Genomic DNA, 27,537 nt, shown 5'->3' with positions numbered 1-27,537 from the left:
GATTCATACTTTTGCCCAACTTTCATATCAAATGATGTCTTTGCTGCGCAGTCCAGAAAAGGTTCATGGCCAGATGCGCGAGGCGATTACCTCAGTCAGCACGAAGGAAATGACCATGCGTTTTAAAGGAAATCATTTTCACATCTTCATAAAAAAAACAACGAAATAAATGCATGAAAGGCTCATTATTTTTGATGCAAAGTAAGAAGGGAAATGAAAGAAGTGATTTGAAAAACAAATGTTAAAAGGTTCAAGTCTGGTTTTTAAGAGAAGAGCAAACCTATCAACCTCTATTGCATTCATGAAGTACAGGGAAAAAGCATGCAGTAAGAATTGTAATTGACAGACACACTGTTTAGACTTGAATAGAATATATTTTTGCCTTCCGCGTTTTAACCAGTGAACCCCCTCTTGTTCACTGCAAACACAAAAAAAGTTAGGTATTAGCACATATGCGATATCCAGATTGCCACGGTGTGCCACTCACTCACCTTTTTCTCTGACAGTATACATAGCGATTGTGCCAGCTTTAATATGGTCAGTAACATGACAGTGAAGCAGCCATGTTCCAGGATACTCGGGCCGCATTTTTACTGTCTGCAATCAAGACGCGCAATAAAGGGAGGGGGAAAAAAAATGAATGTTTTGTAGGTTAGAGGGAATTTGGTCCAAAAGTGACCTAGCGACAAGATACTATGTACATATATAGACAGTAAGATTGAGGAGAATATGGCTGCAGCTAACTAAGTGCTTTACCTGAAAGGTGGCTGGAAAAAGTTGAAAGACGTCAGTGGTGTGTGGGCCTCCACCCAGCTGTGGGTGGTGGTTGTTGTTGTTGTTGGTTTTTGTTTTTGCCATATTAGTATCGTTGCCATCTGCCAATGCAATTTGTCCATACCTTATATTCCACGCTGTGCCCATGCCAGTGAACGCCGTGCATGTCCACCTCAGTGCCCATGCCCATCAGGTACCAGTAGACCTTATCTCCTACCTCCATGTTCAAGCCCTTAACGTTGGCGTATACGAAGCCATTGATAGCTGAGAGGACACAGAAAACCAAAGGAACGCTTTGCAATTCGATTCCAGTGCGCTTGATGTGCTTTCCTGACCGTGCATCTTGTTGCTCTCTATAAAGTCTTGGTCATCCTTCAAATTTGCTCCAGGGCTCCTGATGTACGTCCTGATGTTTTCATCCAAATACCAGCTCTCGTTCTCATCAAATACCAGCATCAGCAATGCAAACTCTTCGATTTCTTTCTTCAGGCCCAAAGTCCTTGAAGCAAACCGTGTGATGATGATGACGATGATGTTACATAAGCGCCACTTGACTCTTTGTAAATCACGCAAAAGAGCTCATGATGAAGCGTCCGTATGCCAAAAGGCTTACCTGGCCCAACTCCGTCGACAGATGACCAGAGGACCGATGAGACCACTGTACAGGTCCTGGCAGACAGAGAGGTCAGATGTCAGCAGCGCAAGAACCGTTGCGTGTGTGACGTGATTAGCACACCTTGGCAATGTCCACTGTGGAGTAGTATGCTGACACAGAGCACTCCTCTTGCTCCGTGGTCGGTCCTGTATTCTTTGTAACGTACCACTCGTAGGTGTGAGTCTCACCTGTGGCGCACGCACGCAGGCACGCACAGCAACTCACCAACATTGGCCGTGAACTATGTACTCAACTTGTGACATTGATTTAGTCTAAAGCATCTGATGAATCCATGAATCCATCATTTCAAGTCACCAAAGGTAGCCAAATCAATACCTTGTGCACTTTGCTGACTTACCGGGTTTGGTGCGGTAAACGTCGGGGCTCTCTGTCTTGACTCCATGGGCGTGGATGGAATACGGTCTGGATGCCATGTTCTTAAAAACCACCTTGACTTTGTCTCCCACGTCAGCATGGATCATTGGACCTAAGAGAGAAATACCAGCTGGTTGAGTCACCAGAATGGAGAGAAGCGTACAATAATAGCATGTCAAACAAGAGCCTACCCATAATGCCCAGATGTTCCATGTCGGCACCTCTTTCCTCCTGCTTGTTGAACTTGTCGTTTGTGAACCGTCGATAAACGACCTTCTTGTAGCGTGAGCCGATAAAGCCGCCCGCTTGGTCAAGGAAGACGGAAGCTGGGCTGCAGAAGAAGGGAAGAGAAGAGAAGAGAAGAGAAGAGAAGAGAAGAGAAGAGAAGAGAAGAGAAGAGAAGAGAAGAGAAGAGAAGAGAAGAGAAGAGGCACGTTTCATTTGTGCCACTTTGAAATCGTATTTGAATCAGAAATCACTTTTGCCAAATCACCTTTGCTGACCGTGAAACATTTCAGCCTCCCAAGTACGATTTGGAGAGTAATCCCAGTCCATCTCCATGGCAGCGATGTAGTAGGTTTTAAAGTGGAACATGGTCTCACCCTGGCGCTGCAAAAAGCTGCATTTCTCCACCGTGTAGTTGGCTCTCATTCCTCCACGGTAGTGCGCGATGGTGGGTGACGCCACTTCAAATTGACCTGAAAACACACACGAAGAAAGCCAGATCATTTGTACCAATCGGGGATTTGTCATGAAGTAGGCTTGATGATTTGGTGCGCTGGCAGCTAATCTTGGTACGTCGATGACGCAAGCACTCACCCATACTGTCCGGCTCCATGGTGACGGTGCGCGAGATGTGCGGAAAGACAGAAATTGCGTCCAATCTGTTCTGCCGAAAGATGAATCGGTTTCCCTCAAAGTAAAGACTGTTGATATCCGTTTCGGAACCCAGTCCCGACAGGTGCCACGTGACTTTGTCCCCCTTACACATGGTCAGGCCTCGGAGGCTCCCGTACACATACCCGTTGATGGCTGTGAGAGAGAGACACAATTCCACCAAAGTTCCAAAGCTAAAAGAAAAGAATCAGTTGAAGTACAAAGTAGTTGAGCAGAAAGGTCTACGATGCCTACAATGCATCCTGTTGCTCTCGATAAAGCCTTCGTCGTCCTTGTTAACAGTGGCCGGAGCTGTGGCGAAGGCACGTACTGTATCGTCCAGATACCAGCTCAGGTTTTCATCAAACACTGTGGCCAGCAAGTGAAACTCTTTCTTATAGTTCTTCTGTAAGGCGGACAAAGAGGAAGAATGCGGCAGCCCATGAAAAGAAGACAAAAAACTGCCATTCAATCCAAATCCTTAGCGACCTCAGTCTGCTTTATTGGCAATTCCTTCACATACGAGTCCCCATTTCTGAGGTTTTCCATCTTTGCTGCGCAAATGTGATCGAAAAGGCTAACATTGTCAACATCTTGCACTTCCTCTCACCTGAATCCCCTTCTTCAGAGAATTAGGGCGGCAGACGAGCATGGGTCCGACCAGTCCGGAGTTGGTGTCTTTGACGGGGTCTACGCCCGAGTAGTACAGGTAGGTCAGACAGTCGGCCTCTCCTTGCACGGGCCCGGCGCCCGCAGGCACAAACCACTCGTAGGTGTGCGTCTCGCCCGGTGGCACCAGAGCGGCCGGAGGAGGCGTCACTAGCCCTGCAGGTGGCAGAAAGGGAGGGAGGATCAGTAAGGACAATGACAATTACAAAGGCATCACGGCGCTCGTCACGTACTTTGTTCATGTTTTAATTCCCTCAACTTTTTTGCAGTGTAGGACTCTAAAGCAACGAAGAGCAAATACAGCGTCAGCAGGAGTCATGAAACCGAAGCTCCGGGAGACACCAACGGACCTTCTAATTCATTGTGATAGAGCGTCCCGTCTTGTTCGATACTGTACTCTACTCCGTGCGGCTGCATAGAGTAAGGCCGAGTGGCCTTGTTCTTGAAGACCACCTTGATAGTGTCTTTCTCTTCGGCTCGCAGCACGGGACCTGGAGAAAAACAAAATCACCGTATTTGCGCTCGCGCTCAAGTGGGCTGAAGTCTACTATGGACTTTGCTGTACGAGCATTCTTCACTCTTGTCCAAAGTAGGCCAAATTACCCAGAATTCCAAGGTGTCCCTCCTCCGCTGTGCGTAGCATCTTGGTCAGAAAGGAGCTGTCAGTGTATTCCACATAGCGCACCTTCTTGTAGCGACTTCCGATACGATTTCCACTTCTGGTGACAAACGTGTCTGCCTCGCTGCACAAAGGCGCAGAAGCTCGACCACGCGTGTGTGGGCGTGTGTGTGGCGCGCGTTTACGTATCGTGACAAACCTAACCTGTCTGTCGGCAATGTGGGAGCGTAGTCCCAGACCTCTTCTTCTGCGGCAATGAAGAACTCTCTGAGCTGACCTTGCGGACGTGGTTTGTGGACATTTGGGAAACACTTTCTGATCTCAAATATGGCCTGCATACCACCTACAGCAAAACAAAAGCCATGACAGTCAGGTGAGGTGAGGTGCGGTGAGGTGAGGTGAGGTGAGGTGAGGTGAGGTGAGGTGAGGTGAGGTGAGGTGAGGTGAGGTGAGGTGAGGTGAGGTGAGGTGAAGTCAGGTCAGGTCAGGTCAGGTCAGCAGGACAATTGCTCTCTGAAATGGTCCAGTATATGACGGCGATGCAGCTATCAAAAGTGAGGAAGAGCGAGCCAGCCTGACCCATCAGATGATCATTAACGGTGCACGTCAGCAGCCAGTGCCCGGGGTTGTCCGCCACCATCTCGGCCGTGGTGCTGGAGCCGGGGAAAAGACTGACCGTGTCTGTGTGGTGGTTTTCGCTCATCAGGATCTGCCCGTGGAAATGAACGGAATGCATGTCCACCTGTCGGGTGCGCAAGATCGGCGCTTAGAGACACTTAAGTGAAATTGGCAGAAGCAAAAACAGGAGGCCCGTTACCTCATTTCCCAAGCCAATCATATGCCAGTGGATCTTGTTTCCTTGGCACATACTCAGTCCAGGCAGGTTACCATACAGAAATCCATTGATACCTGTGGGGACAATTTGAGAAGATGCAACGTACGTAAGGCCGGCTGGCCGGGCAGCCGCACACGGCACATGAATTGAGCCTCTCTCTTTTTTTCTTCACCATGCATCTTGTTGCTCTCCATGAAATCTTCCTTCTCTTTCAGGCCGCTGGCAGGGTTTGTGATATGCGTCCTGATGTTGTCATCGAGATACCAGCTGAAGTTTTCGTCCGACACCATGAATACGAGCGCGTACATGTAGTCTGCTGCAGTGTCACCGTGCGTGTCCAGAGTTCCTGCGCAAAAGGCATGGAGATTCATTTCACCGTGGGCCGGCCGATGGACCGCTCGCAATTGTCCGCAGGTGCGATTGACCGTTGCCCTGCGATTGGCTGCCGAGCGGCCACCCATTTCCAATTTGACTTCACGCCTTGAACTCATCACCTGACAGCAGCGGCACCAACCAATACGGAGTTCCAACGAAGCCAATGAGATGGAGCGGCAAACGGGAACGAGCCTACCTTTCTTGCAGAGAATGAGCGGTCCGATCAAGCCCGAGTTGATATCTTTGGGAGTAGACACGTGCGAGTGGTAGAATCTGCTCAGGCAGTTGCTCTCGGTGGCTTTGGGGCTGTGGGAACGGCGGAGAGTCCACTCGTACGTTACGCTGGTACCGGGAGCCACCGAGTCGTCGCCCTTCATCTCGGCCGCTGTGCCGTCTGGGTACAGTGCCCCTAAAGACAAGATCGGTCGGTCAGCCAGGCTCAAGTCAGATCAGATGGATGGAGAAGACATTCTTGCCCTTTTACCCTCGCTGCCTTTGCTGTAGTTGAGTCCGTGGGGATGGATGCTGTACGGTCTGGACGCCGCGTTTCTCAGGTGGACGATCAAAGTGTCGCCCTCTTCGGCCATCAACAGGGGTCCCAGGTAGCCCAACCAGGCTTGCTTCACCACCTCCGTGGCGTACGTGGCATCGCTGTACTGCTTGTAAAGGGCCTTTTTGTAGGTGGAGCCGATTCGCTGCGGGCCCTTCTGGAGAAAAACGCCAGCTTCGCTGCACACACACAGAGGGAAAAGCATCTAGGAACGCAGAGCCAGGGAGAAGCATCTCGGAATACATGACAGTCATGCCTAAGTCCATTCCTCCTTTTTTGATGGCAAACAAGGGATTCTCGCAAATCCAAGCAGAGCCGCCACTCTGAAGCTTTTCCTGAAGACGTCTCGTCATTTGTAATCATCCTATCGTAATTTTCACCCAGAACAATGACGTTATAAGCCGTTCTCCTCGAAGCCCTACGTAAGGGAACGGAGTGAAATCAATCGAAAAAATGAGAAATCCACTTACTCATCTTCTTGGATTGTGTTGTTCTGGATGAGGTTCATCCCACTGGGTGCGTAGTTCCAATTCACTTCTTCTATCCTGAGGAAATATTCTCTCCTCATTCCAGAAATGCAGAGCGGTGCATAGCCCAGCAGGATTAAAACTAACAGCAACTTGCGCTCTTCGCAGTGTGACATTTTGACCACTCGCCCGCTCGCTCGCTCACTCACTCGGTCGGTCGCTCGGTCGCTCACTCAGTCTTTATACTTGCTCAACTGCCCGACTGCCGGTAAGAGTCAATAATGCTTCGAGGGTTCACTGACCAATTGCCACCATGACCCCCTGTTCAACTTGCGCAAGACCTGAATAATGTTTAACCTGGAATTTTGTTGCACTTTTTGCGATGGTATTTCAACCTAATGTCGTTATTTTGATCTGATTTCATGTTCTGGTCACGACTCCATGTCCCCCCCCCCCCCCCCCGGTTGTATTATTATGTGTAGTTTGTCATGGTTTCTGTCTGCGTGTGTGTGTGTGTGTGTGTGTGTGTGTGTGTGTGCGTGTGTGTGTGTGTGTGTGTGTGCGTGTGTGTGCGTGTGTGTACTCGCCCCTCCCTTCCTGTGTCTACTCCCAATCAATGTACTCATCACAGTCACCTGCCTCTCTCTCTCTCTCTCTCTCTCTCTCTCTCTCTCTCTCTCTCTCTCTCTCTCTCTCTCTCTCTCTCTCTCTCTCTCTCTCGTTACCTGTCTCTTATTTAAGTCGTGTCTGCGTGTCACTCACTCCCGGTCGGATCGCTGATGTCTTCTCTTCTCTTGTCGGTTGTCTGTCGGTTCTGTTTCGGTTAGCCGGTCTGCTGGCCGGTCGGTCGGTCGGTCGGTCCGTTGAGTTACTGTGTTAGTTTGCCGCTTGTGTTGGCTTGTTGCCCTTGTCCTCCCTTCCAACTCCCTTTTTCCTTCAATAAGCCAAGCTGGTCCGAGCTGCATTCGGTCGCCCTGCTCCATTCCCATCCGTGACGTCGAATTGATTCGAACACAAATCCGTTTTGCAAGTGTCTCGGGTGCTCATTTGCCTGCCCGCCATGCCAGCCGCTCGTGTCTTGTCCAGTTGTGCCTCGTTGCGTCGTCCATTTGTTTGGAGTTAGCAGCGCCGTGATTTCCTTCAACTCCGCACGATCGAACCCATGCTTTGGCAGCGGACAAAACGACTTATGAGATGAGGGACGAGGAAGATGACATTTCTATCAACATGGCCAAAATGAAGTGTGTTGTTCAAAGGATCTCTGCAACACCTGGAAACCTTTCTACAATCCTGGAGACTCCAAGTGCACAATAATATGTATTTGGAAAAATTCCATGATCTGAATTGACAGCTTTGCCACATTAGAAAACACATACGTTAGGAAGGAAGCATCGTGAGTTTATTAGTAGTATTTGACTGAATTGTGTTCATTTTCTCATATCGGTTGCCAAGAGACTCTTCAAGTTGAGAGCTAAATATGAATTTGGAGTTGTTTGTTGCTCAACTTACCAAGCCTACATGTCGCTGAAATGGGCGCTTCACCCCATTTCATGCAGAACGTGGACCGCAAATACGTAGTATGTGTTCAAAGCGACGCAATCTAGCCGAGCTGTATCTGCGTGGCGTATAATTGGGCGCTCTTGTCTAAGCATTCAAACGATACTCCTGCTTGTAGCAACAAGGCCGACAGACGGCGTTGACCAAACCGCTGGCCAGCTGCAAGAGGCACAGGATGAACTCCAGCAGAGCCAGGCCCAACAGCACACACAGAAGAGTCACGTTCCATTCCACCACGCGGAGCGGCTGAAGGCACGTGGCCCACGACTCGGGCTGCAGCAGATACCTGAAATCCACGAGAGAAAGGCATAAGACGGACTTGACGTCCATCCCCGCTCGCACCGGCGCCGCTACCTTCCTCCTTGATCTGCGAAGGGGTACGACCACCCGAGAGAAGTGAAACACTGGGGACCCTGCAGCAAGGCCAGGCCGGAAATGACCAAGCAGTAGCTGGCCCCCATCAGGCCCACCGCAGCCGCCAGCACTGACCCGCACATCTGAGGTAATTCAATGCATAATCGTTGTTTGTTTGTTTTGTTTGTTTGTTTCCTTCTTTGTTTGTTTGTTTCCTTCTTTGCTTGTTTGTTCGTTCTGGAAGAAATAAGAAGAGCGGCAGCGGCACACTTGCACAAACAGCAGCTGTGCACGTGGCTCGACTTGTGTGCCAAGCTCACTCAGTGTGTTGCGTGTTAAGCGACAAAGGCACCCTTGTTTAATTACCACGCTTGGATTAGCATTAGCATACCACCTACCAAAGGGCCTCGTGTAATACTAGCGTCGAGACAACTGCCGAACGGGATATGTTTGTTGTGTTTCCAGAGAAGAAAACAAGCACATGGTTCCGTTTCAATATTGATCACGAATCACGTGTGCTTACCATCAAGCTCTCATTCCAGCAGCAACTGCATTTTCCCAAAGTGCTGAAGGTTATAGCAGGAATCAGCATCTAAAACACAACACACGCTTTTGACTTCAAATGACAAAGAGGTGAGATGCAATGTGAACCATGGCTACACATTGAAATGTTATTTCTCAACTATGGATGGATGGATGGATGATGGTGATACTTTGATATTTCTCTTCATTTTCCACGCTTCCCTGGCTGCCCTGCGTCACAGGAAGTTCACTCACATCTTAAGAGAGGGAGTGAAGTTCCCAAGGTCTCTCTTCTTCCCATGTGCGCGCGCACACACACACACACACACACACACACCCGAATCATTTCAGACAATATGGAAAATGAGAAATCAGCTCAATTGACACCGCAAAACCTTGTTTGTCCTTGGTAACGGGCATACCGATTAAGGAAACGACTCCACAATCTAAGTCTTGTTTGGTTGGGAAAAATATAAGGGAGAAGAAAACCCACAGATCAGATCAGCCCCATGAACAGAGCAGAAGGAGTCAGGACGTGCACATTGAAAATATAAAGAAGTTCTAGCAAAAGAAAACCACTATTTCTGAAAAGATGCAATATGGAATGTTGTGACGATTCTATCATATATGTAGCTACTGACTTAAGAAGTTGCACTTTCTGGCTTACCAGCAGTCCTCCGCCGCCCAGTCCGCCAAAGTAGCAGATGTAGCTGGCCAGGCGTCCCTGCTGGATGTATGTCGTTTGCCCCATCGGAAACAACAGCAGCAGATTGGCCAGGATACAACAGAGGGCCAGAGGTAACAGAGCCAGGCCCAAAGACCTGGCGAAGCCCACCGAACAACACATGGGAAAAATCAACAAAACTGCCAGAAAGAGACCGTCGAATCCCAGCGACAGCCAGGCAGGCCAGCGGCCCAAGAATCTGTCCGAGCAGCTGGCTGCTGGGCTGTCAGGAAATAATCCTCCCCCTTTTCAGCCACTTCTACCGCTGAACAAAATGGGCCAGAAAAAAAAACACACACTCACACACACACATGCGCCCCCCCCCCCCCCACCCCCCCCCCCACACACACACACACACTCAGGAAACAAGCTGACCAATAGCTGCATGAAGTTTATAATTAGAAATATGAAAATCTAACAGGAGATGTGTTGGTTGCTTCCTCTTGGGGTCTTACAAACGTTCCAAAAGATGGCCCAGCCTCAATTATTATGTACACGTTGAGTGAGTTTTTCAAATGAAGTATCTTGTTGACTATGTTGACTATTACTTAATATGTGCCTTTCCCTCGGGATCAGAGTTGCGCAATTTGTCAGTGGGTCTCCAGCGGACAAAAGGTCACTCGCTACATGACCTCCAATGTCGGCATGTCAGAAAGCTGAAACACTCACAGAGCGCAGTTGTGCACTTTACAATTAGGGCTCGTAATCCCAATTGGAATGCACCGCAGTCGCGGCCGCGGCCGCAGGCAGGTCCAGATCAAGCCCATGCTAATCTGGAAGCCCCGCATGCTGCTGTGATTAACAGGTGCAGCAAAACACAAAGATAGATGGATATGATGACAAAAGACACGTCACGAGTCTCACGTGCTTCTTTGCGGGAGTGACTGTACCCCGGGCTTGCTTGACTATTTTTGGAACCACGTCGCCGCAAACGCTTAGCTTTCACCAACGTGAGATAGATAACACCAGGTTAACCGAGCCGCTCCTGTGCAGTATGACCCAAAGACAACAAAGTAAAGAAGAAGGACGAGGAGGGGAAAGGGAAAGCGTGTGAGCGGCCGCACCGTTATAGATCAGCAGCGTCAATAAATGGCCCGCCTCATTCTGGCCTTTTCGATGACACTTTTCAATGACAGAAAGTAGATTTGACTTTCCAGCGAGTAAACGCCTTGACGATAGGGAGGGGCGACGCGCACCCTCGGCACACAATGGAAAACCTTTACTCTGCTAACTATAGTCAAACAGAATGCAACAAGTTCAAAGTCACCTTGCTGAGGTCATCCAAGGTCGTCACTCGCTGCCCTGGTAGAAAGCTTGCGTTCCACGCTCGCCCGATTCCCATCCATACGTTGGACCGACGGCGTGTGTAAAACATTCAAGATTGTAGCGGCAGAAAAGGGACTTAAATGATTGCCTACATGCGCTTTCCCGTAATTATGACATGAGTCACATAACTAATGACAAACTTGTCTGATCTCATACATTATTAGGCTCTTGCTCACTCATAATGGCTGGATGGTGACATGTAACCTGTCACGTCTGTGTGGCAAAGACCAAAAACTTGCTACAGACGACCATGGACGCCAGTTTACCCACAAACACACATATATGTACGGATATATATATATATATATATATATATATATATATAGCATACACTGAGACATCCTCACAACATGGGCCACACAAAGAATCAAATTTGCCCATTATTCCACATAGGGGATGATGCATTGTGTTAAAGTTTAATACAAGACCTGGACGTCTCACTTGAATCAATAGGCTTGATAATATTCATATCCTATTTGATAGGCCAGACAGATGTCATTTTTATCTTTTGGTGACTCACCAAAGCTAGCTCTGCTTCATCGATCAAATGTCTTTGCCGTCCTACCGAACCCAAAAACAAATGGTAGAACATTAACCGCACTATCTTCGCTTGGGTTTCTCTATACACACACACACACACACACACAGCGCCCTGCCTCAGTGTGTTTTTGCATGAAAGCAGCAGCCAGTGAATGCACGCCTGTTTGCTTTATTGCAGCCTGCACTTGTAAAAATGTGAGGTCACCAAAAAAGCTAGGCGGGCGGGGCACGGGGGACCTATAAAGGCTGAGCTCTCGCATCCTCCATCCTGTCTTGTAGCCTACATGGTGACAGATGTCATTTGAAAAGCTGCAAAAACTGCTGGATTTGCCTTTTGTTCCCCAATCTGCTTGCTTTTGTACAAAACTTTGAACGTTGTTTCAAGTGAAGGTTCACTTGACATTTGGTTTGGTAATCGGCCAACGACGAGGACGAGGACGACAATGTGCTCCGGGGGCTTTGCCAAGTGTCTGGGGATCACGCTGCTGCCCCTGGCAATTGTGTGTGTGCTGTGCAACATCCTTCTCTTCTTCCCTGGCGGAAAGATTGTAGAAAAGGAGCACATCACTGAAGAGGTATGGTACTTTGGAGGAATTTTTGGCTCCGGCATTTTGGTAAGTTTCTTTTCTTGACGCCGATCCACTCACTCACTCACTCACTCACTCACTCACTCACTCACTCACTCACTCACTCACTCACTCACTCACTCACTCACTCACTCACTCACTCACTCACTCGTACAGTTTACGTGACAATTGAGCTTCAGCTTTTCTCACCGTTCATTTATTTGTCTGTATTCAGGGTTTCATTTGGTTATGTCCAATAGTCTTGCTGAAAACATTTGTTTTTTCTTCCCTTTTCGTCTCTTTTGTGCAGAACACGACATTTCTCATTACTTGGTTGTTTGCATCTAAACTACTCAAATGTGTCTTTTTTTGGGGGGGATCGACGGCAGATGATTTTCCCGGCCCTGGTCTTCCTCGGTCTGAAGAACAACGACTGCTGCGGTTGCTGCGGCAACGAAAGTTGCGGGAGGAGGTTTGCGGTGTGGTGTTTCATGTCTCCATTTTCATCCATACGTAGAAATCTCGCGCTAGTGATTCTGGAAAAGTCCAATGGCCGTTCTCCCGTACCTCTCCTGGTAGATGTTGAGTTCCATCCTGTTTGCGGCCGTCGGTGTGGCAGGAGCCGCTTACTCGGTCATCGTTTCGGCCGTGGCCGTAAACCACGGACCCCGATGCCTGGCTGTATCCAACAGCACGCAAGTGTGGACGTATCCCTTCAGCGAGGGGTAGGACGAAAACCATACGCAGCTCACAATTGAGTGCGAAAGCGCATATTACAACATAGACATGTACGTACTAGGTCTGAATGTCATCCACACAGATGACATTGGATGCGTGTCCTTTTCTTCTTCTCTCATCTGCAGTAATTACCTGAGCAACTCAAGCATGTGGTCGACCTGTTTGGAGCCAGTTGGCGTGGTGTCATGGCATCTGTGGCTGTTCTGTGTTCTGCTGGTCATGGCTTTAATCCAGATGGCCCTGTGTGCCGTGCAGGTGATAAACGGGCTGTTGGGAGCCCTGTGCGGGGACTGCTGTGGATGCTGCGCTGGGGTAAATCCCTTATAATATAGTACACTGGAGCAGAGGTGGCCCAGTCTGGTCCTGGACAAGCCCTATTCAGATCAGCAGCTCATCAGCAAGCTTTTCGCAAGCCTGTCCAACATCCTGATCATGGCAATCAGGTTTAGGGAGGGAGGGAGGGAGGGAGGGAAACATCTGAAGCAGGAAGCGTAAGGTCTTTCAAAGACCACACTTGGGCCACTCTGCACCAGATATATCATATGTTTGAGCGTATTGTTATATTTCTAGTACGCCATTTCATTGCTATTCACATACTTCATCTGGATAACAGCACTGCGCGTTTTCTTTTTGAGATGTTTATTTATTTATTTATTTATTTATTTATTTATTTATTTAGTATGTATTTATTGATTGATTGATTTATCTATTTATTCATGTATTTGTTCATTTGTGTATTTCAGAATGATGGAGCTGTGTAAGCATTACTCATTACTCGTCAGCTGAGATCACCTCACCTTTTGGCAGCGTTGTTGTTGTTGTTTTTTTTTCTGTATTCTATTTTTAGAAAGAGGATTTTGACAAAAAGAGCAACTTGATTACAGTGTAATGTACACGACAAAACACTGGTAAAATGACAGAGGTTGGACTGATAATGTGTGTTTTTATATTCACTTACGTATGCTGTGTATTGGAATTATTGCAATATCACGGATATTTTCAAACACTGAATAAAGCATTTTGTCACAATAACCAAACAGAATGACCTACATAATGATTCCTAGAGGAAACTCGGTATGGACTGTTTGTTCCCTGGTGTTCTCTTTTGGTCATCCGTTGTGGTCTTGCTTCCAAAGTGCTTTGCACGAAATAAATATTTAACATGAAATATTTGCATCGGTTCATATTCAAATGGGGAGGGAGTAATACCTTTGTGATATAGGGAATGAAAAATGTTGAAGTAGGCAGAATATTTTGATCCAGGTTTATCGAGAGATGTTTACTTTTTTTTTGAAATACTTCAAATGTGAGCAAAATAGCTCCCACCAAAGCAAAAATCATATTTTCTACAAAATCTGAACGAATATATTTTCGTAAGTCTTTACTTTTTACTGCTACTTTATTCGTGCTCGTGTCGTCTTTATTTTGGGCGGAACTTTATTTTCAACAACCTGTTTGACACGGACGTTTTTGACGGCGGGCGTGTTCGTGTCACCAAAACCCAACACCCTTGACGGTTGTCATAATATGACGATTTTTGTCTCTGTCAGAGGTAATTTTGTGATTCTTAATTATAGTACTGTTTTAACTTTGTGTTAACCAATTCAGAACTGATGAAAATGCGCCATTGTGTACTGTCAAGTCGTTGAGAAAACGCAGGATTTGTTTTAAATTTGCTTAAAGTCCGCACGTCACCTTGATAAAAAATAAAAATGCAAATTGAGAATATATCAATCTTTTGACACACCATTTTATTAAGTCTTCATCTTTAATACTTTTAATCTCATTGAATTCTCAATCATCTTTTTCCATTCATATATTTTTATGTGAGTTAAATTGTGCATATTCAAGCCAACGAGTGAACCTGTGTACATCTTTCTCTAGATGCTCTCTGTTTGGTTTAGAAAAAGCACCCTCACTGCCCAGAAGGTACGTAGTTATTTGTGATAACACGTCTTTGTTTATGACCACGGTGAATTTGAAATGTAAGTCAAATGTTTGCCTGGATATCTTTTCTCAGCTGTCGCACGTGGCTCGCCGCGCACCACAATGTTGGCCATCGTCACTTCTCCAGTTTACCGACGCTGGATCAGGCCATCAACGTGCCAGCCTGGCCTCCTTAGCACGGTCTGGACTTTCCCGGGACGAATATTGTCCTGGTGCGTTTGCGCTTTCCTCGAGGACACCATTTCATGCAGTGGCTTTTCCGGCCGGGAAAGGATACTTCCACTCATCTGTTGCGAGGCTGAAGAAGCGACAGCAGCCCGAAGCTCCTCGTCGAGAGCTGGACCTGCTGCGCTATGACATGAAGGACTTGTGGAAGAGCCCCAAAGCGGCTCTGTGGCTAGGCTTTGCGGGACTGATCCCCTTTGTTGCCCCTCCTCTCGTCATGGGCGTGACTGAAAGTTACATTCCCGACTTTGCCTACGCTCAGTTGGCCTACAGCGTCTCCGTCGTTTCTTTCCTGGGCGGCGCTCGCTGGGGTTACGCCCTCCCCGAGAGCAGCCCGGCCAAACCCGACTGGATCAACTTGAGCAACAGCGTGGTTCCTTCACTCTTGGCCTGGCTTACCATGCTCCTGGCTGAGAGCATCGTTCCTGCAATGACGATGGTTATTATGGCGCTGGGAATCTCACTTCACTACGATCTGTCTCTGCTGCCCACTTACCCGAGCTGGTTTAAAGCCCTGCGCGCCGTCTTGAGCCTCGTGGCGTTTTTTTCCCTCATGGGCACACTCGTTGCACGTGGAGTGTACCCGGAGAAAACTTTTTTTTCCGAGTGAGAAACGGTCTCGTCGCGTAAGAGTCGGTCGGTCGGTCGGTCGGCGTTGTGCAAAACGTTGGTCATTGTCGAATTCAAAGAGAAATGGCGCCCAAATGTGAGCATACGGTGCATTTGAAATTCAATCGATCAAACGAATCAACCAATGATATAAACTATGGAACAAAATCACTGAGCTCAAAGAGTTGTTTGTCAGCCCATTTTCAATTTCAGAGCGTTGAAGTCAACAACTTTGCCACCGACAACTCGGGAAGAGTGACATCAACGAGGTAAAGGACATTACGTAAGATGCAATCTGGAGTCATCGCTTCTTAAAGCTCAAGTGCACCCTGTAATAACGTTCAGCTTCAGTCAAGGCGTGTCATTTGTTAACTTTCATAATCACGCAACATCGAAATCACATCCAACACACGAGCGATATTTGGAAATCGAAGAGTGGACGTGACCGTGGGCTTTTTTTTTTGGACACTTAGAATAGAATAGATCTTTATTGTCATCGTCACATGTACAACGAAATTAAAAGTGCCAACCGATCAGTGCATCTGCTAAAATAAAAAAAAATACAAGCTAAAAGAACGTATACATACTTGAGTTCATGTAATGGTACCTCCAATGACCGACCACAAGTGTGTACTGAAATGTTTTTATTCATGTATTTATTTGTTGACGTAAACATCTACCAAATAAGGGAGAGAAAGGCAAACTCGTGTAGGGGGAAAAAAAAATACTCGAGGCACAATGATTTTCCAGACGGTCCTGATTGATGACGTATGTATCATCCGACTAGAGGAACCTGCAATCCAAACTAAGGTTTTAAACTCAGCCGTGCTTTGCCTGGAGTCTGAGTTGGAACCCCAAATGAATAGAAAGCCAGAATTGGAGAAAGGTTTGACAATATGAAGAAAGTGTGGTGTCCATGTGCGCATAATCAATCATCGTCTCTTGTCTTACTTCTGTATACCGAGGCCCGAGCGCATATATTCGTACACCACGTAGCTGATACTGACAGCTGGCAGCACCTTCATGAAGTTGGGCAAGATGCCGCGGTAAAGTCCAAAGAATCCTTCTTTCTCCAAAATCTTCTTCACCATCTCTTTCATCTGCAATTGTTGCGCACCCTCCACAGAAGCTGCATGAGCAAAAGTCATCAGTTGAGTTATGAAATCAATGTGAAGACTTGACGTTACCTTGAGCCTGCATCCTGGTACGGACCAGAGCCAAGGGGTAACTGGCCAGCTGGCCACAAGTACTGGAGAGGGTGCCGCAGCCCAGCAGCACCAGCACACCCGGGTTGGCTGTGTCTTTGCTATAGCGGGACAACCACAAGTTCTTCAAGCTCTGGAGAGAAAATGGTGGGTCAGAAGAAGGTTGACGAAAACACGGACTGGTGGGCTGTGCTGTGGTGGGCTGTGCTGTGCTGTGCTGTGCTGTGCTGTGCTGTGCTGTGCTGTGCTGTGCTGTGCTGTGCTGTGCTGTGCTGTGCTGTGCTGTGCTGTGCTGTGCTGTGCTGTGCTGTGCTGTGCTGTGCTGTGCTGTGCTGTGCTGTGCTGTGCTGTGCTGTGCTGTGCTGTGCTGTGCTGTGCTGTGCTGTGCTGTGCTGTGCTGTGCTGTGCTGTCTCGTCTCACCTCATAAACAGCCAGATCGATCCCAGCGTAGGGAATGATGCCCAGAATATTAGGAACATAGCCCTTGTAGAATGCCTTCACGCCTTCTCTTTTGAAGATTTGTTTGGCGCAGTCTGCCATTCCCGAGTATTGGCCCGTCTTCCTCAGGGTTAGCCTGGTCTTCATCACCTAAAAGGACAAAGTTGAAAGAAAGAACATCCCTAAAATCCATCCATCCATCCATCTGGCCATCCCTATGCTGCTCCATCCATCCATCTGGCCATCCCTATGCTGCTCCATCCATCCATCCATCCATCCATCCATCCATCCATCCATCCATCCATCCATCCATCCATCCATCCATCCATCCATCCATCCATCCATCCAAACGGACAGCAAAGGGCAAACAATGGCCCGTTTGTATTGAAAATTGAAATCCAGTGCAAACAACCTGACGGAGCGCACCTCCATAGGGTAGATGGCCGTTTGGGCCGTTGCTCCAGCAAGCGATCCCGCAATGAATCTCTCGTGCGTCTTGATCTTGCCTGGTTCGCTGGACAGCATCTTCTTGTACTAGTCGGACACAATTTAAGAAGAAAAATAGATGGGATTGGACAGACACAATCAAAAAGCCCAAAGACTCATTTTTGGCTGAGCGCAAGTAAATTCTCTGCACTTGCCAAAGAGAGAAAATAGCTCCCACCGAGCACAACATTCAGTCTTCTTCCAAACAGGGATGGATTCATTACCTTTTCGTAGGCCATGAATTTAATGGCGGTTTCTGGGGCGATCTTGAGAACGTTGATACCATTTCCTCGCCATAAAGACGCCAAGCCTCCTTCCTTCAACATTTGCTTGAAACCATCCACCAGGTTGATGTTGTTGCTCTTTGACGCATGGACCTGCACATCAAGAGTCATGGATGAAAGGATTGCCACACGGTGGACGCGATCCAATGAGCGAGCGAACGAACGAACGAACGACCGAACGTGCGGACAGACCTGCATGAAGACCTTCATTCTGTCCAGGGGGGCGGTACCCGTACGGGACACTGCCCCTGCCATGGCGCCCGCAGACAGCTGCTTCCACCACAAACCTGTCGTCTTCTCCTCTTCTGTAAATTCATCTGGGATGGTCAGGCTGTCGCCTATGTCCAGCACCTGGACGTTTGGGGTTAGAATTTAAGCCATTTCTCCAGAGTTTGACATCATCAAACATTTCAAGGGACATACGTAGTAGTTGCTGGTGCTGCTGCTGCTGCTGCTGCTGAGGGCAAATGACAAGCATGCAAGTTGAAGAACCTACCATATCCACCTCCAGCTCATAAATGGCCCCATCATCATCATCATCATCATCATCATCATAAAAATCAAGAAAAAAATGTTGCTGCTGCTGCTGCTGCTGCCGAGGCTGCAGCAGAGCCATTGCTGTCTCAAAAGGTAAAAAAGTTGTTGTTTTGTCTGGATGGATGGATGGATCCTTTCCACGGCTAAAAGGAGCTTGCCGCTGGGTCAGACAAAGCGCTTCTTCCCAAAGAAAGAAATACCGACGAGTGAGAGTGAATGCCTTTGCATGCTATTGCTTGGTGCTTCAATCTTTGCATCTCCACTGACTTGCTCTCTCTTGTTCTGTCCCAATCCCCTTGATGACCTAATCCCTCAAGCCAGATTTAAATTGCCAAGATTAGCAAGAACACTTTTATTTACAGGCGTGTCATTGAACAGCGGCAGCCAAGCTCGGACAACTGGCTGTGCGATAGATGATTCAAAGCCTCTTTTTTAGGGTGAGCGTAGTATTTGGAGGACGTTCCGCCCGGCCTCAAGATACGGAAAGCTTACTCAGTCAATCCGCGATGGCATTTATGGATGCGTGTATTGCTCAATGTTCGAAAACCGAGGAACCCGGCCGGTGGTGAATATGTAAACATTTTGGCTTTTGAAAATTTGCAGACATACCGTAGTGTGTTTCCAATATCGGACAACCTCCTCCAGGTTGGTGGCTGTGGTCAACAGGAAATGTTTCCTCCATTCATTCCAGTCCACAGTCATCGTGCCATCGACGTCAATACTGTGCAAAAGGTCATTCAGTACCAGTTCGGCTTTTGCAATTCAAAAGAAATCAAACAGGATCAATTGTAATGTCTTTGATATTGTCTGCTTCATAGTGGCGAGTGATTGGGAGTCTTTCAAAAGAATCTCATCTGTCCACGCGTGTGTTCATTTGGAGAAATGCAGCGATGAACTCGCATGACCACTTCCCCAGTGTCGGTCTGGTACATCCTGAAAAAATACCTCTGAAGAATCTTCTCCGCTTCGTCCTTGCCGATGTCCAGACCGATATCTGCGAGGGCCTGCTTGATCTCCATGCAGTCAATTTGACCTGTCGAGACAAAAAGTCAACCCTGCAGCCAAATGACGCCGTTTTTACCGTGACAGCCCAAAACCTTCACTTTACCGTCGTTGTTTTTGTCTAAGCTCTTGAAGGTCAGTTGTAACTTCTTCTCGTGTTCCTTCAGGTACTTGGAGAATTCGTTGAAGTCGAGTCCTTCGTCTTGGTCCTGGTCTCCAGAGGAAATGATTTTCTTAAAGGAACAGAAGATATTATTGGTCCAAAGTAGTACTTCAAACAAATCGGAAACTTTATAAGTATAGAAATAGTCGCAACATGAAGACGTCTATATAGGTCATATTGTTACATAGCCCCACCTGGTGGTGACAATAAATCTCAGCTTGTACACTACGGTCCGCGTCCCCAACCCAGGGTCCGCGGACCGGTATCAGTCCGTGGGTCACTTGGTACGGGGCTGCCAAACCGCACGGGATTGATTTTTTTTTTTTAAATGATCGACGATCAATTCATTCAGGTCAAGACGCTCGTCCCGGTCACGTGACATGTTTCCCCAGTTGAGCCCGCAAAGCTAGCAAAAATGAGTAAGAATTTATTCTGGAAAATGTGGCGATTCTCTCCTAATTACATCCGTCGGTACAGCTGTGTCTCTTGACACAGGTTAATTCAGATCAAGAAGCTCATGGCACATGGAGAGCAAGCATCCTGTATTCCAAGACAAACCTTAACCACTTGGGGTGTCATTGTCTCCGATTACGCTGGCGGCCAGCTCAGTGCTCCCGCTCATTCAACGGAATGGTGAGTTTTATTTGCATGTTGTTTATACTTGTCTTTATGCCAGTCGTATCGTTTTATTTCATCGTATTTATATATTTATTATAAATGTGTGATTTATTTATTCATCAATATGTATGATTGATTGATTGATTGATTGATTGATTGATTTCTATAAAGGCCGGTCCGCGAAAATATGTCTGACACGGAACCGGTTGGGGAGCACTGCACGACGGCATCAAGCCCATTGCACGACTCCAAGTGAAAAATAGTCAGACACAAGCGCCTGAAGACGTTGATCACGCTCTATGTATTTGTGACAAAATCTGACGATGCCCCATGACCCCATTTCTGACTTGAGCACTGTGAGTAGGTCATGACTACCAAGCAGAAAGTAACTTTACGTACTATGTGTACTGTAACACCCCGCTTCAGGAAATTGGTGGATATGAAATTCCTCTCTGAGAGAGAACGCGAGTTACCGTCAAAGTTACGAGCAGTATGTCAATACAATACTTTTTCCTTCCCTTAGCGTGTGTAGTCAGTCAACGAGTACTGTGTTGTGCGTTTCTGACAGGTTATCAATCCAATTACCTGAGCCGCTCCTTTCCTGGCACGGATGCCCATTGCAGCCAGGCCTGCCTTCAGTTCCGACACATCCACTTTCCCATCCTTGTTTGCGTCGAGCTTGGCAAACAGCTCCTCGTATATTTTGGGGGTCTCCGCCGAGCACTGACACTCCGTTAAAAACATTTTTGCAAGTGTTTGATACATGGTTTGCTTGACAAACGGAAACAATCTTCAGCTATGGTAGCAAATCCACTCCTGTGGTCGCCGCTGCTTCTGGTTTCGGTTCCGTGTAAGTTCGGATGGATCGGATTTCCGCAATGTCGCGCGCCGAATCGATACAACGCACGTCGACTTGGAGATGCTTGCATGAAGTAGATCATCAAATTGTTGTTGTTTTTAGGAATGAGCGTGTGCGTGTGTGTGTGCGTGTGTGAGCGAGAGGTGGTTAGGAGACTTTAGACAGACTCGCCCGACTTTTCCTTGGAGACCTCCTCTTTTTACGGACGCACGGGAGGCAGAGAGACACACCCTTCCTTCAGCATTATCTGCGCCCTCACATATTGCGCACTGCTGAGGGCGAGCTCAGAGAGTCGTATTTCTGTTGCTATTTGAATACATTGACTGTGTGAAATCTAAAGGTGCATTTACATCACTCCAAAATATTCCGATCACTTTCAAGAAACTCCCAAACGACAAATGTCAACTTTTCCCACGAAATAGTCCTCATCCATTCGACATTTCCTCAACATAAGAAGAGATTGAGATTGTTGGAAGGATTTTTAACATGTCAGAAATTCCCATTAACCCCCCAAAACTGTTAGCGTAAACTAACAAATCGCACAATATCCATCCCATCCATTCCCAATGATACATTGTTGCCATTTGAAAATGTCAACATTCACTGAATACATTCTGTGAACAGAGCAAACCGTTTTGGTGCGGTCTCTTTAAATGAGATACTTTACATCCCGCCCCCTCCAAGCTGCAAGATGTGCCCCTCCCTTTCCGGTCGGACATATTTGTAGTTTTTTCTTTTTCCTATTAAACATGTCAAAATGACCAGAACTATCCAGAGCACAGCTAAAGGGGGTCTTTTCCTTTTGGTTTGTCCTATGACAACAGCAAGACACTTAGTGATTGGAGAGCAAAGAAAATGTATATTTCAATAATGTGACATATCTTATAAATGAAAGGCAATGGTGAAAATGATGCAATTCGACTTCTTTTGTGCGTGCATGTAAATTGACAATCATATCTCGCCTCGTCCATTGGCTATAGGGCTAGCCCTGAGTATGCTGTCATTGGAGGAATCCTGACTTGATAACTCCACTGTTTTGAAGGTTCATTTAAAATCTTATCTCTGGCGTACATGTGGAAACTTGAATAAGCCCCTGCTATTTTGGCAGTATGTTCATAACGTGTTTGCCCTTTCAATGTAGTGCTATGTACTGTGTTTTGTGAAATACGTACATGATACTAAATTTGACATCATCTGGGTGGCTAAACGATTCACAAAATGAGCTGGAAAATAAATGAAGTCTAAATAATATGTATATATCCGTTATATTTTTGTTACAATTATTTTCTCTTTCCAATTTCGCGGACCATCTGCAATATTGCCACGGACCACTGGAGGGCCTCGGAGCGCCTGATCTAAATGTATGTTATAGTACTTCTCACTACCCCCCAAGTGTCGACATTTTGGATTCGAGTAACTCTATTTTATTTTGAAAGGTAAACTAGGAAGCGCTCGCTCGATGGGTGTGCAGCTTTTCCCCTCCTGGCGTGGCCTGGCCTGGCGTGGCGTGGCGTGGCGTGGCGTGGCGTCTGTCGTGAGCGCTGAGAGCAGCAGCAGTAGCAGCAGCAGCTTCCCCATCCTCCCATCCTCCCATCCTCCCAGCCTCCCTCCCACAACACATCAATGTGGTGATTACCTCTGTGCACAATGGACGTCGGACGACATTAAACATCCATCTCAAGACTGTCGAGCCCGTGCATGGATTTAATGATGATGAAAAAGAAGAAATTCAAATTTAAGGTGGATTTTGAGCTCGACGAGCTTTCGTCGGTTCCATTTGTCAATGGAGTCCTTTTCTGTAAAGTCAGACTCCTGGACGGCGGATTCTCCGAGGAGTCTTCGAGGTGAGCGTCATTCTTTCTGCTGCTGCTGCTGCTTGCTGTGCGCGGGCGGCATCGGGCGGGCGGGCTGGGCGGAGTGGACTTGTTTGGATTTACACCAACGAGACGAGACGAGACGTTGCCCAATTGAATCAAATGTTCACGATACCAACTCGTTCGTCGGAGCGATGGAAACGGCTTCCTCGCCAAAGACACCTTATGTCACGAGCCTTAAATGGAAATAAGCAAGCTGTAGGTAGGCCTTATGTAAGTGCTATTTAAGATGGCAGCTTAACCCTCTGCTGGCAGAAGCAAAACTAACCATAGCAAAATTCATCATCGAAAAATAGTTCTCAACAAGAACCCATTCCTACATAGGATGCAGTTCACGCACGCACGCACGCACCCACACAAACGCTTCTTTTGTAGCATATAATTAGCACAATTGACAATACAATGACTTTTCATATTTCATTTATTGCAGACTATTAATATTGATTCTAATTGGAAAAAAAAAAACTCTTTCCACACATTGTTGGATTTATTTATTTATTCATTTTTCACTGAGAGTAAAATGGTTATATCATGATCCGAATATCTGGGGAAATGTTTGAGCTATGAAATTCACACAGCCCTAGCTCCGGCCTTCTTGTTCATACTACGTACGTATACGTGTACGATATTAAGATCTAAGAATAGCAGGTATGAATAGTTGATGGGATATTCATACGTATAATGTGCGCTTGCTCCAAATTTGACTCAACGCTGACGTGTTTGTGGTTTCGTCACACAGGGAAGCGGTCCAAGCCAATAGTGTGCGCTGGAGGAAGAGGTTCTCTTTTCCCTGTAAAATGAATGCCAGTGCTGGGACTGGTGTACTGGACCCCTGCGTGTGCCGCGTATCAGTCCGAAAGGTACTTGATTTATGGAGGCAGCGCTGCTGTATTTTTGGAGAACATTCGAGTGCACAAATACGTACTACGTATACAGTACGTTGTACTGAATATGTGTTTCTGTTTGTATAGGAGCTGAAGGGGGGGAAAGCGTATGCAAAGGTAAACTAATAGTGTCAATTAAAGCTTATCGTTATTTAGCCCGCTAAATGACTTTGGTCCACCTACAGCTGGGTTTTGCAGATCTGAATTTATCAGAGTTTGCCGGCTCGGGAAGCACGACCCGCAGATGTCTGCTGGAGGGTTACGATACTAAAAATACTCGGCAAGATAACTCCATTCTTAAGGTAAGGTTGATGGTCTCCGGCTGACTTGTTGGACTTGGACGGACGGGACAAAGCATCATTTCTTTTCAAAATGTCAACATCTTTTCCCATTTGTCATCTGCCGCCGCCGCCGCCGCTGCTGTTCGATATCCCAGGCAGGCCTGACGTGAAGCGTAACATTTTTTGGGGTTGCAGGTTATCATCAGTACCCAGCTTATGTCAGGAGATCCCTGTTTCAAAACGTAAGTATGCCAAACTTGTTTCCCATTGTGAATGTTGCAAACTGCCTTTGATGAAAGGCTTGGGTGCTTGAGCACAACCATTGACTGCATGCAGTCAATATTCAACTCACCGAGTGTAGGAACAGGTCCATTTAGCCCAGCATTGTGAATGTCTTTGTCGCCGTACGTTAGCTGACAAGTTAAAAGCTCTGTCGTCGTCATCATCAGCCCACCTTCCACAGCCGCCGTATTTGGCATCCAAGGTGACGGAGACAGCCTGCTGGAGGAGAGAAGGGGAGGCGACTCGCAAAAGAACTCTTGCGGTGGGTGGGTGGGTGAGCCAAATGATGCCCACAATCGCAATATTTCCATCCTGTGCCATCCTTCCCAAAAAGTCCGTCACGGGCCAATTAGTAGCTAAAAGAGGACTCGCTCGATGATTGACATTTTTCAAATTTTGCAGCATACACAGAGAGTCGAGACGTCAAGTGTTCTGTTGACGAGCTCGGCGGCTCTGGCCACTCGCGAACTTCCAGCTACGCCAGCCAACAGTCCAGACTCTCGGGTAAAAAAACAGCCGCATTTAAATTCTCCTTGACATCTTGTCAGTGTGATGGGTCATCTCAGTATTGTCAAGCTAGCTAGCTAGCTAGCATGCACGCATGTCCAAGCAGAGGAGATTGTTGTGCCGCCATCGCAAGCAACGTTCCCTCTCCATTTCAGGCTACAGTACAGGCCATTCCCGCTCATCCAGCATGTCCGACTACGGTCACCGTCGGAACCATTCGGTGGGAAGCGCCTCGACGGGCATCGGCAGCATCCCAGAACCAAGTGAGGACAGAGAGTCCAGAACGTGTCCCGCTCTGCCTGAACATCCGCCGTCCGCCACCGACTCCAGCGTGACTTCTCCGGTCCGAAGCGCCTCGTCCTGCGAGCGGCTGAACAGGTTACCTTTGACCTTTTCATTGACGGCGAGCAACTGCTAACCCCTATAACCATACATAGATGTATGTACGTAGATGGACTGCTCTTGACTGCTTCTGCCTTCAAATAATGTCATATGTAATAGTCGTACAGGGTGTAGCAGCGTGCAAGAAACGGAAGATAGCCTGATAGTGGGACGTGATGTGCTTTCATTAAAAGATGACATGCTGTCTCAGCGACACTATTTCATGCTAAAAATACCTTTGACTCCCGAACAAACCAAGTCACGACAGCCTAGTGAAATGTTTTACTGGAAGAATAAAAATAGCCATTTATGTGAGAGCGAGCGAGCGAGCGTTTGATGCAATTTATGTGTCGAAGCCGGCCGGCCGGCCGGCCGGGAAATGACTTCCGCCTATTCCGTCGGCAGGCATCCGGTCAAGCAAGACTCCATGGAATCTCAGCTAAAGAGAATGGACGATACTCGAGTGGATGCTGACGACGTGGTGGAAAAAATCCTCCAAAGCCAAGACTTCACACCTGACCATCTCGACTCTAGTACGGAAGGTAACAAACGTGCAACAACAGGATTGCCTTTTTTTCCTCTGGCTCAATTTGCATCCACAGCAGCCACAAAGTCACCTGACTTACTTACTAGCTTGTGTATAAAGAACGCCGCCTCCCTCCCTCCCTCCCCTCCCCTCCCCTCCCCTCCCCTCCCCTCCCCTCGCCTTGTGTCCTTTCAGAGGAGGGCTTACGGCTCTTTGTCGGGCCTGGAGGAAGTACAGCTCTCGGAAGCCATCACCTTCCTACCAGGTTAGCCATTTTTGCTCGTTCGAGAATCGTCTCCGCGTTCTCCTATCCCCAAAACACCTTCTTAAACAATTCAAAAATGCCTTCTGCGTTGTCAAGCCATGATGTTTACAAAAGGGAAGCGTGGAAGAATTGTGATAAGTTGGATTGCTTGGCCTGAGGTGTCGTAACGTTCTCCCGAATGAACAAGATTTGACGTTGTCTTATTGTGTCTCATCCCACTGCAGGGTTGGTGCAGGCGCGTACGAGCAAGTGGTGATCAAGCGTTAAACTGGATTAGCTCCCCCCAAAACGCAGGCAGGCAGGCAGGCAGGCAGGGTTGTGACCATATGGGTCTTCTTTCTGCCATTTATTGCCGATCTTGTATTTGGTGCACAGCGAGTGGCAAACGTCACATGAGCGCCTCCTTGTGCTCTTACAACTGAACACTTGCGTCATTCTGATCGACCCCACTTTATATGTTGACAAGTGGCATCATACATATGTTTTTGGTTTGTTTGTTTGTTTGTGTGTGTGTTGATGATTACTATGAATTATTATTAAGAATTAGTATTGTTAAGGGCTGCATATGTTAATGATATCTCACACCCATTCCCCCAGTCGTCATCTCATTGTCGGACCAAGCCCCTCAGAACAATGTCAACTGGGGCCGGTTGCAAGAGGAAGATAACGCCATGCGTTTTCATTTGGTTTTTTAAAATTCCCTTTCATGTTTTGTTGACGATTGTGCATTGAAGCTGCTGAGAGGCTGCTGCTGAGAGGCTGCTGCTGCTGCTGTTGTTGTAAAGACTCTGAAAGTGGATAGAATATTTTACTATAAAGATTGAGTGGTGGACTTGAACCACTGGTCCTTGACCTAGGACCTGTTTGCCATGGGGGTGGCATAAAGCTCTAGACAGACGCCTTAGCTCCTGGGATCATTGGAAACAGTTTTTTGTTTGTTTTTTTTCACAGTGTCGTGTACCTTTAAGCCGCTCGCTCGCTCGCTCGCTCTTGTTCTCTAGCCTACGCATCCATAGTACAAATGGCAATTTACGTAGTCCACTTCCCATGGAGGTCATATCCGAGTGTAGTGTTTACAGTATCGAGCGTGATGATTTGCGCCGTTCTATTTCTTTCCAGATTAGATTTGGTGTACTTTCTTCTCATTAGCCCGCTGAAGGAGCAGTACCCAAACTCCCGTCCACGACCCGAATCGCTATTTTTTTTATTTATATCCGTGTTGGGCATCATTTTAATGTCGTGTTGAAAATGCCAAGAGAACATTGTGTTTGATGTACGCACGTAGTTTACAAAACACGCGGTCAACTCCCTCCTTTGACGTATCTGTTGATGGTGAGTGTACCTGTGTGCCTGGCAAAGGTACAAGGGTGGCTAATTAACATGTTGTTGCAAACATGGTTGCTCGCTTCCTCTCTTCTGTGAAGTTGTCGTCTCTATTCAAATGTGACTTGGGTTTTTCTGTGGTGATGTACTGCGCTGTTTCAACTCCGGTGGTTACGGTTTCCTTTCGGAGATGTGTTGTTTCCTTCGAGCGACAACACTCTGCTCCAACATCCCATTCAAGAAAAAAGGTGCAAATGTCATCTCGTTCTAGCGAGGACAAAATAGAAACGGCATGGGTTTGAACGGGCTTCACTTTTT

General features: G+C 47.3%; 6 protein-coding genes across 11 annotated transcripts; 3 read left to right on the top strand and 3 right to left on the bottom strand.

Annotated features, from left to right (window-relative positions):
• Positions 1-241: 241 nt before the first annotated feature.
• cp (ceruloplasmin) lies at positions 242-6,573 on the bottom strand. 3 transcript variants are annotated; one of them, XM_049719676.2, is made up of 23 exons: positions 6,199-6,480; positions 5,663-5,907; positions 5,375-5,587; positions 4,976-5,149; positions 4,786-4,877; positions 4,548-4,710; positions 4,173-4,311; positions 3,953-4,092; positions 3,700-3,840; positions 3,583-3,627; positions 3,291-3,505; positions 2,936-3,086; positions 2,624-2,836; positions 2,298-2,502; positions 1,996-2,135; positions 1,788-1,916; positions 1,511-1,617; positions 1,388-1,443; positions 1,110-1,273; positions 899-1,038; positions 757-813; positions 492-597; positions 242-418 (listed from the first exon to the last, which is right to left on the bottom strand). In XM_049719676.2, exons 1-23 carry the CDS (start codon positions 6,369-6,371, stop codon positions 393-395), a joined length of 3,234 nt encoding a protein of 1,077 aa, XP_049575633.1. In that variant the 5' UTR covers positions 6,372-6,480; the 3' UTR covers positions 242-392. The 3 variants fall into 3 exon arrangements, 2 of the variants coding, with proteins under 2 accessions (XP_049575633.1, XP_049575626.1); XM_049719669.2 differs by having other exon boundaries at positions 4,976-5,587; positions 6,199-6,488; XR_007481331.1 differs by lacking the exons at positions 242-418; positions 492-597; positions 757-813; ... (1 more) ...; positions 1,110-1,273; positions 1,388-1,443 and having other exon boundaries at positions 1,598-1,617; positions 2,308-2,502; positions 4,976-5,587; positions 6,199-6,573.
• Positions 6,574-7,572: 999 nt separating this feature from the next.
• On the bottom strand, positions 7,573-11,297 carry tm4sf18 (transmembrane 4 L six family member 18). Of its 2 annotated transcripts, none has more exons than XM_049719755.2 (4): positions 11,199-11,297; positions 8,630-8,698; positions 8,107-8,249; positions 7,573-8,038 (listed from the first exon to the last, which is right to left on the bottom strand). In XM_049719755.2, the coding sequence occupies exons 1-4, from the start codon at positions 11,268-11,270 to the stop codon at positions 7,840-7,842; spliced, it is 483 nt and encodes a 160-aa protein (XP_049575712.1). In that variant the 5' UTR covers positions 11,271-11,297; the 3' UTR covers positions 7,573-7,839. The 2 variants fall into 2 exon arrangements, with proteins under 2 accessions (XP_049575712.1, XP_049575702.1); XM_049719745.1 differs by lacking the exon at positions 11,199-11,297 and adding an exon at positions 9,296-9,644.
• On the top strand, positions 9,897-13,559 carry tm4sf4 (transmembrane 4 L six family member 4). 2 transcript variants are annotated; one of them, XM_049719720.1, is made up of 5 exons: positions 9,897-11,832; positions 12,174-12,263; positions 12,364-12,509; positions 12,648-12,834; positions 13,266-13,559. In XM_049719720.1, the coding sequence occupies exons 1-5, from the start codon at positions 11,662-11,664 to the stop codon at positions 13,281-13,283; spliced, it is 612 nt and encodes a 203-aa protein (XP_049575677.1). In that variant the 5' UTR covers positions 9,897-11,661; the 3' UTR covers positions 13,284-13,559. The 2 variants fall into 2 exon arrangements, with proteins under 2 accessions (XP_049575677.1, XP_049575687.1); XM_049719730.1 differs by lacking the exon at positions 13,266-13,559 and having other exon boundaries at positions 12,648-12,849.
• A 393-nt stretch (positions 13,560-13,952) lies between these two features.
• LOC125974804 (transmembrane protein 69) lies at positions 13,953-15,471 on the top strand. The gene is made up of 3 exons (XM_049729626.1): positions 13,953-14,074; positions 14,407-14,451; positions 14,543-15,471. The coding sequence occupies exons 2-3, from the start codon at positions 14,407-14,409 to the stop codon at positions 15,302-15,304; spliced, it is 807 nt and encodes a 268-aa protein (XP_049585583.1). The 5' UTR covers positions 13,953-14,074; the 3' UTR covers positions 15,305-15,471.
• A 461-nt stretch (positions 15,472-15,932) lies between these two features.
• Positions 15,933-21,053, bottom strand: slc25a24 (solute carrier family 25 member 24). Its single transcript, XM_049729560.2, has 10 exons — positions 20,623-21,053; positions 19,363-19,489; positions 19,200-19,287; positions 18,864-18,975; positions 17,910-18,068; positions 17,658-17,810; positions 17,374-17,481; positions 16,930-17,097; positions 16,491-16,641; positions 15,933-16,432 (listed from the first exon to the last, which is right to left on the bottom strand). The coding sequence occupies exons 1-10, from the start codon at positions 20,800-20,802 to the stop codon at positions 16,251-16,253; spliced, it is 1,428 nt and encodes a 475-aa protein (XP_049585517.1). The 5' UTR covers positions 20,803-21,053; the 3' UTR covers positions 15,933-16,250.
• Positions 21,054-21,194: 141 nt separating this feature from the next.
• Positions 21,195-27,293, top strand: fam102bb (family with sequence similarity 102 member Bb). Of its 2 annotated transcripts, XM_049729581.2 has the most exons (12): positions 21,195-22,257; positions 22,333-22,740; positions 23,510-23,630; positions 23,742-23,771; positions 23,840-23,956; positions 24,131-24,177; positions 24,385-24,479; positions 24,620-24,721; positions 24,880-25,102; positions 25,511-25,647; positions 25,827-25,896; positions 26,121-27,293. In XM_049729581.2, the coding sequence occupies exons 2-12, from the start codon at positions 22,595-22,597 to the stop codon at positions 26,161-26,163; spliced, it is 1,131 nt and encodes a 376-aa protein (XP_049585538.1). In that variant the 5' UTR covers positions 21,195-22,257; positions 22,333-22,594; the 3' UTR covers positions 26,164-27,293. The 2 variants fall into 2 exon arrangements, with proteins under 2 accessions (XP_049585538.1, XP_049585547.1); XM_049729590.2 differs by lacking the exons at positions 25,827-25,896; positions 26,121-27,293 and having other exon boundaries at positions 24,385-24,550.
• The last annotated feature ends 244 nt before the right edge of the window (positions 27,294-27,537 follow it).

Source organism: Syngnathus scovelli, chromosome 10 (assembly GCF_024217435.2).
Source record: "Syngnathus scovelli strain Florida chromosome 10, RoL_Ssco_1.2, whole genome shotgun sequence".
NCBI classification, from domain to species: domain Eukaryota; kingdom Metazoa; phylum Chordata; class Actinopteri; order Syngnathiformes; family Syngnathidae; genus Syngnathus; species Syngnathus scovelli.
This window is presented reverse-complemented; position numbering and strand designations above follow the sequence as displayed.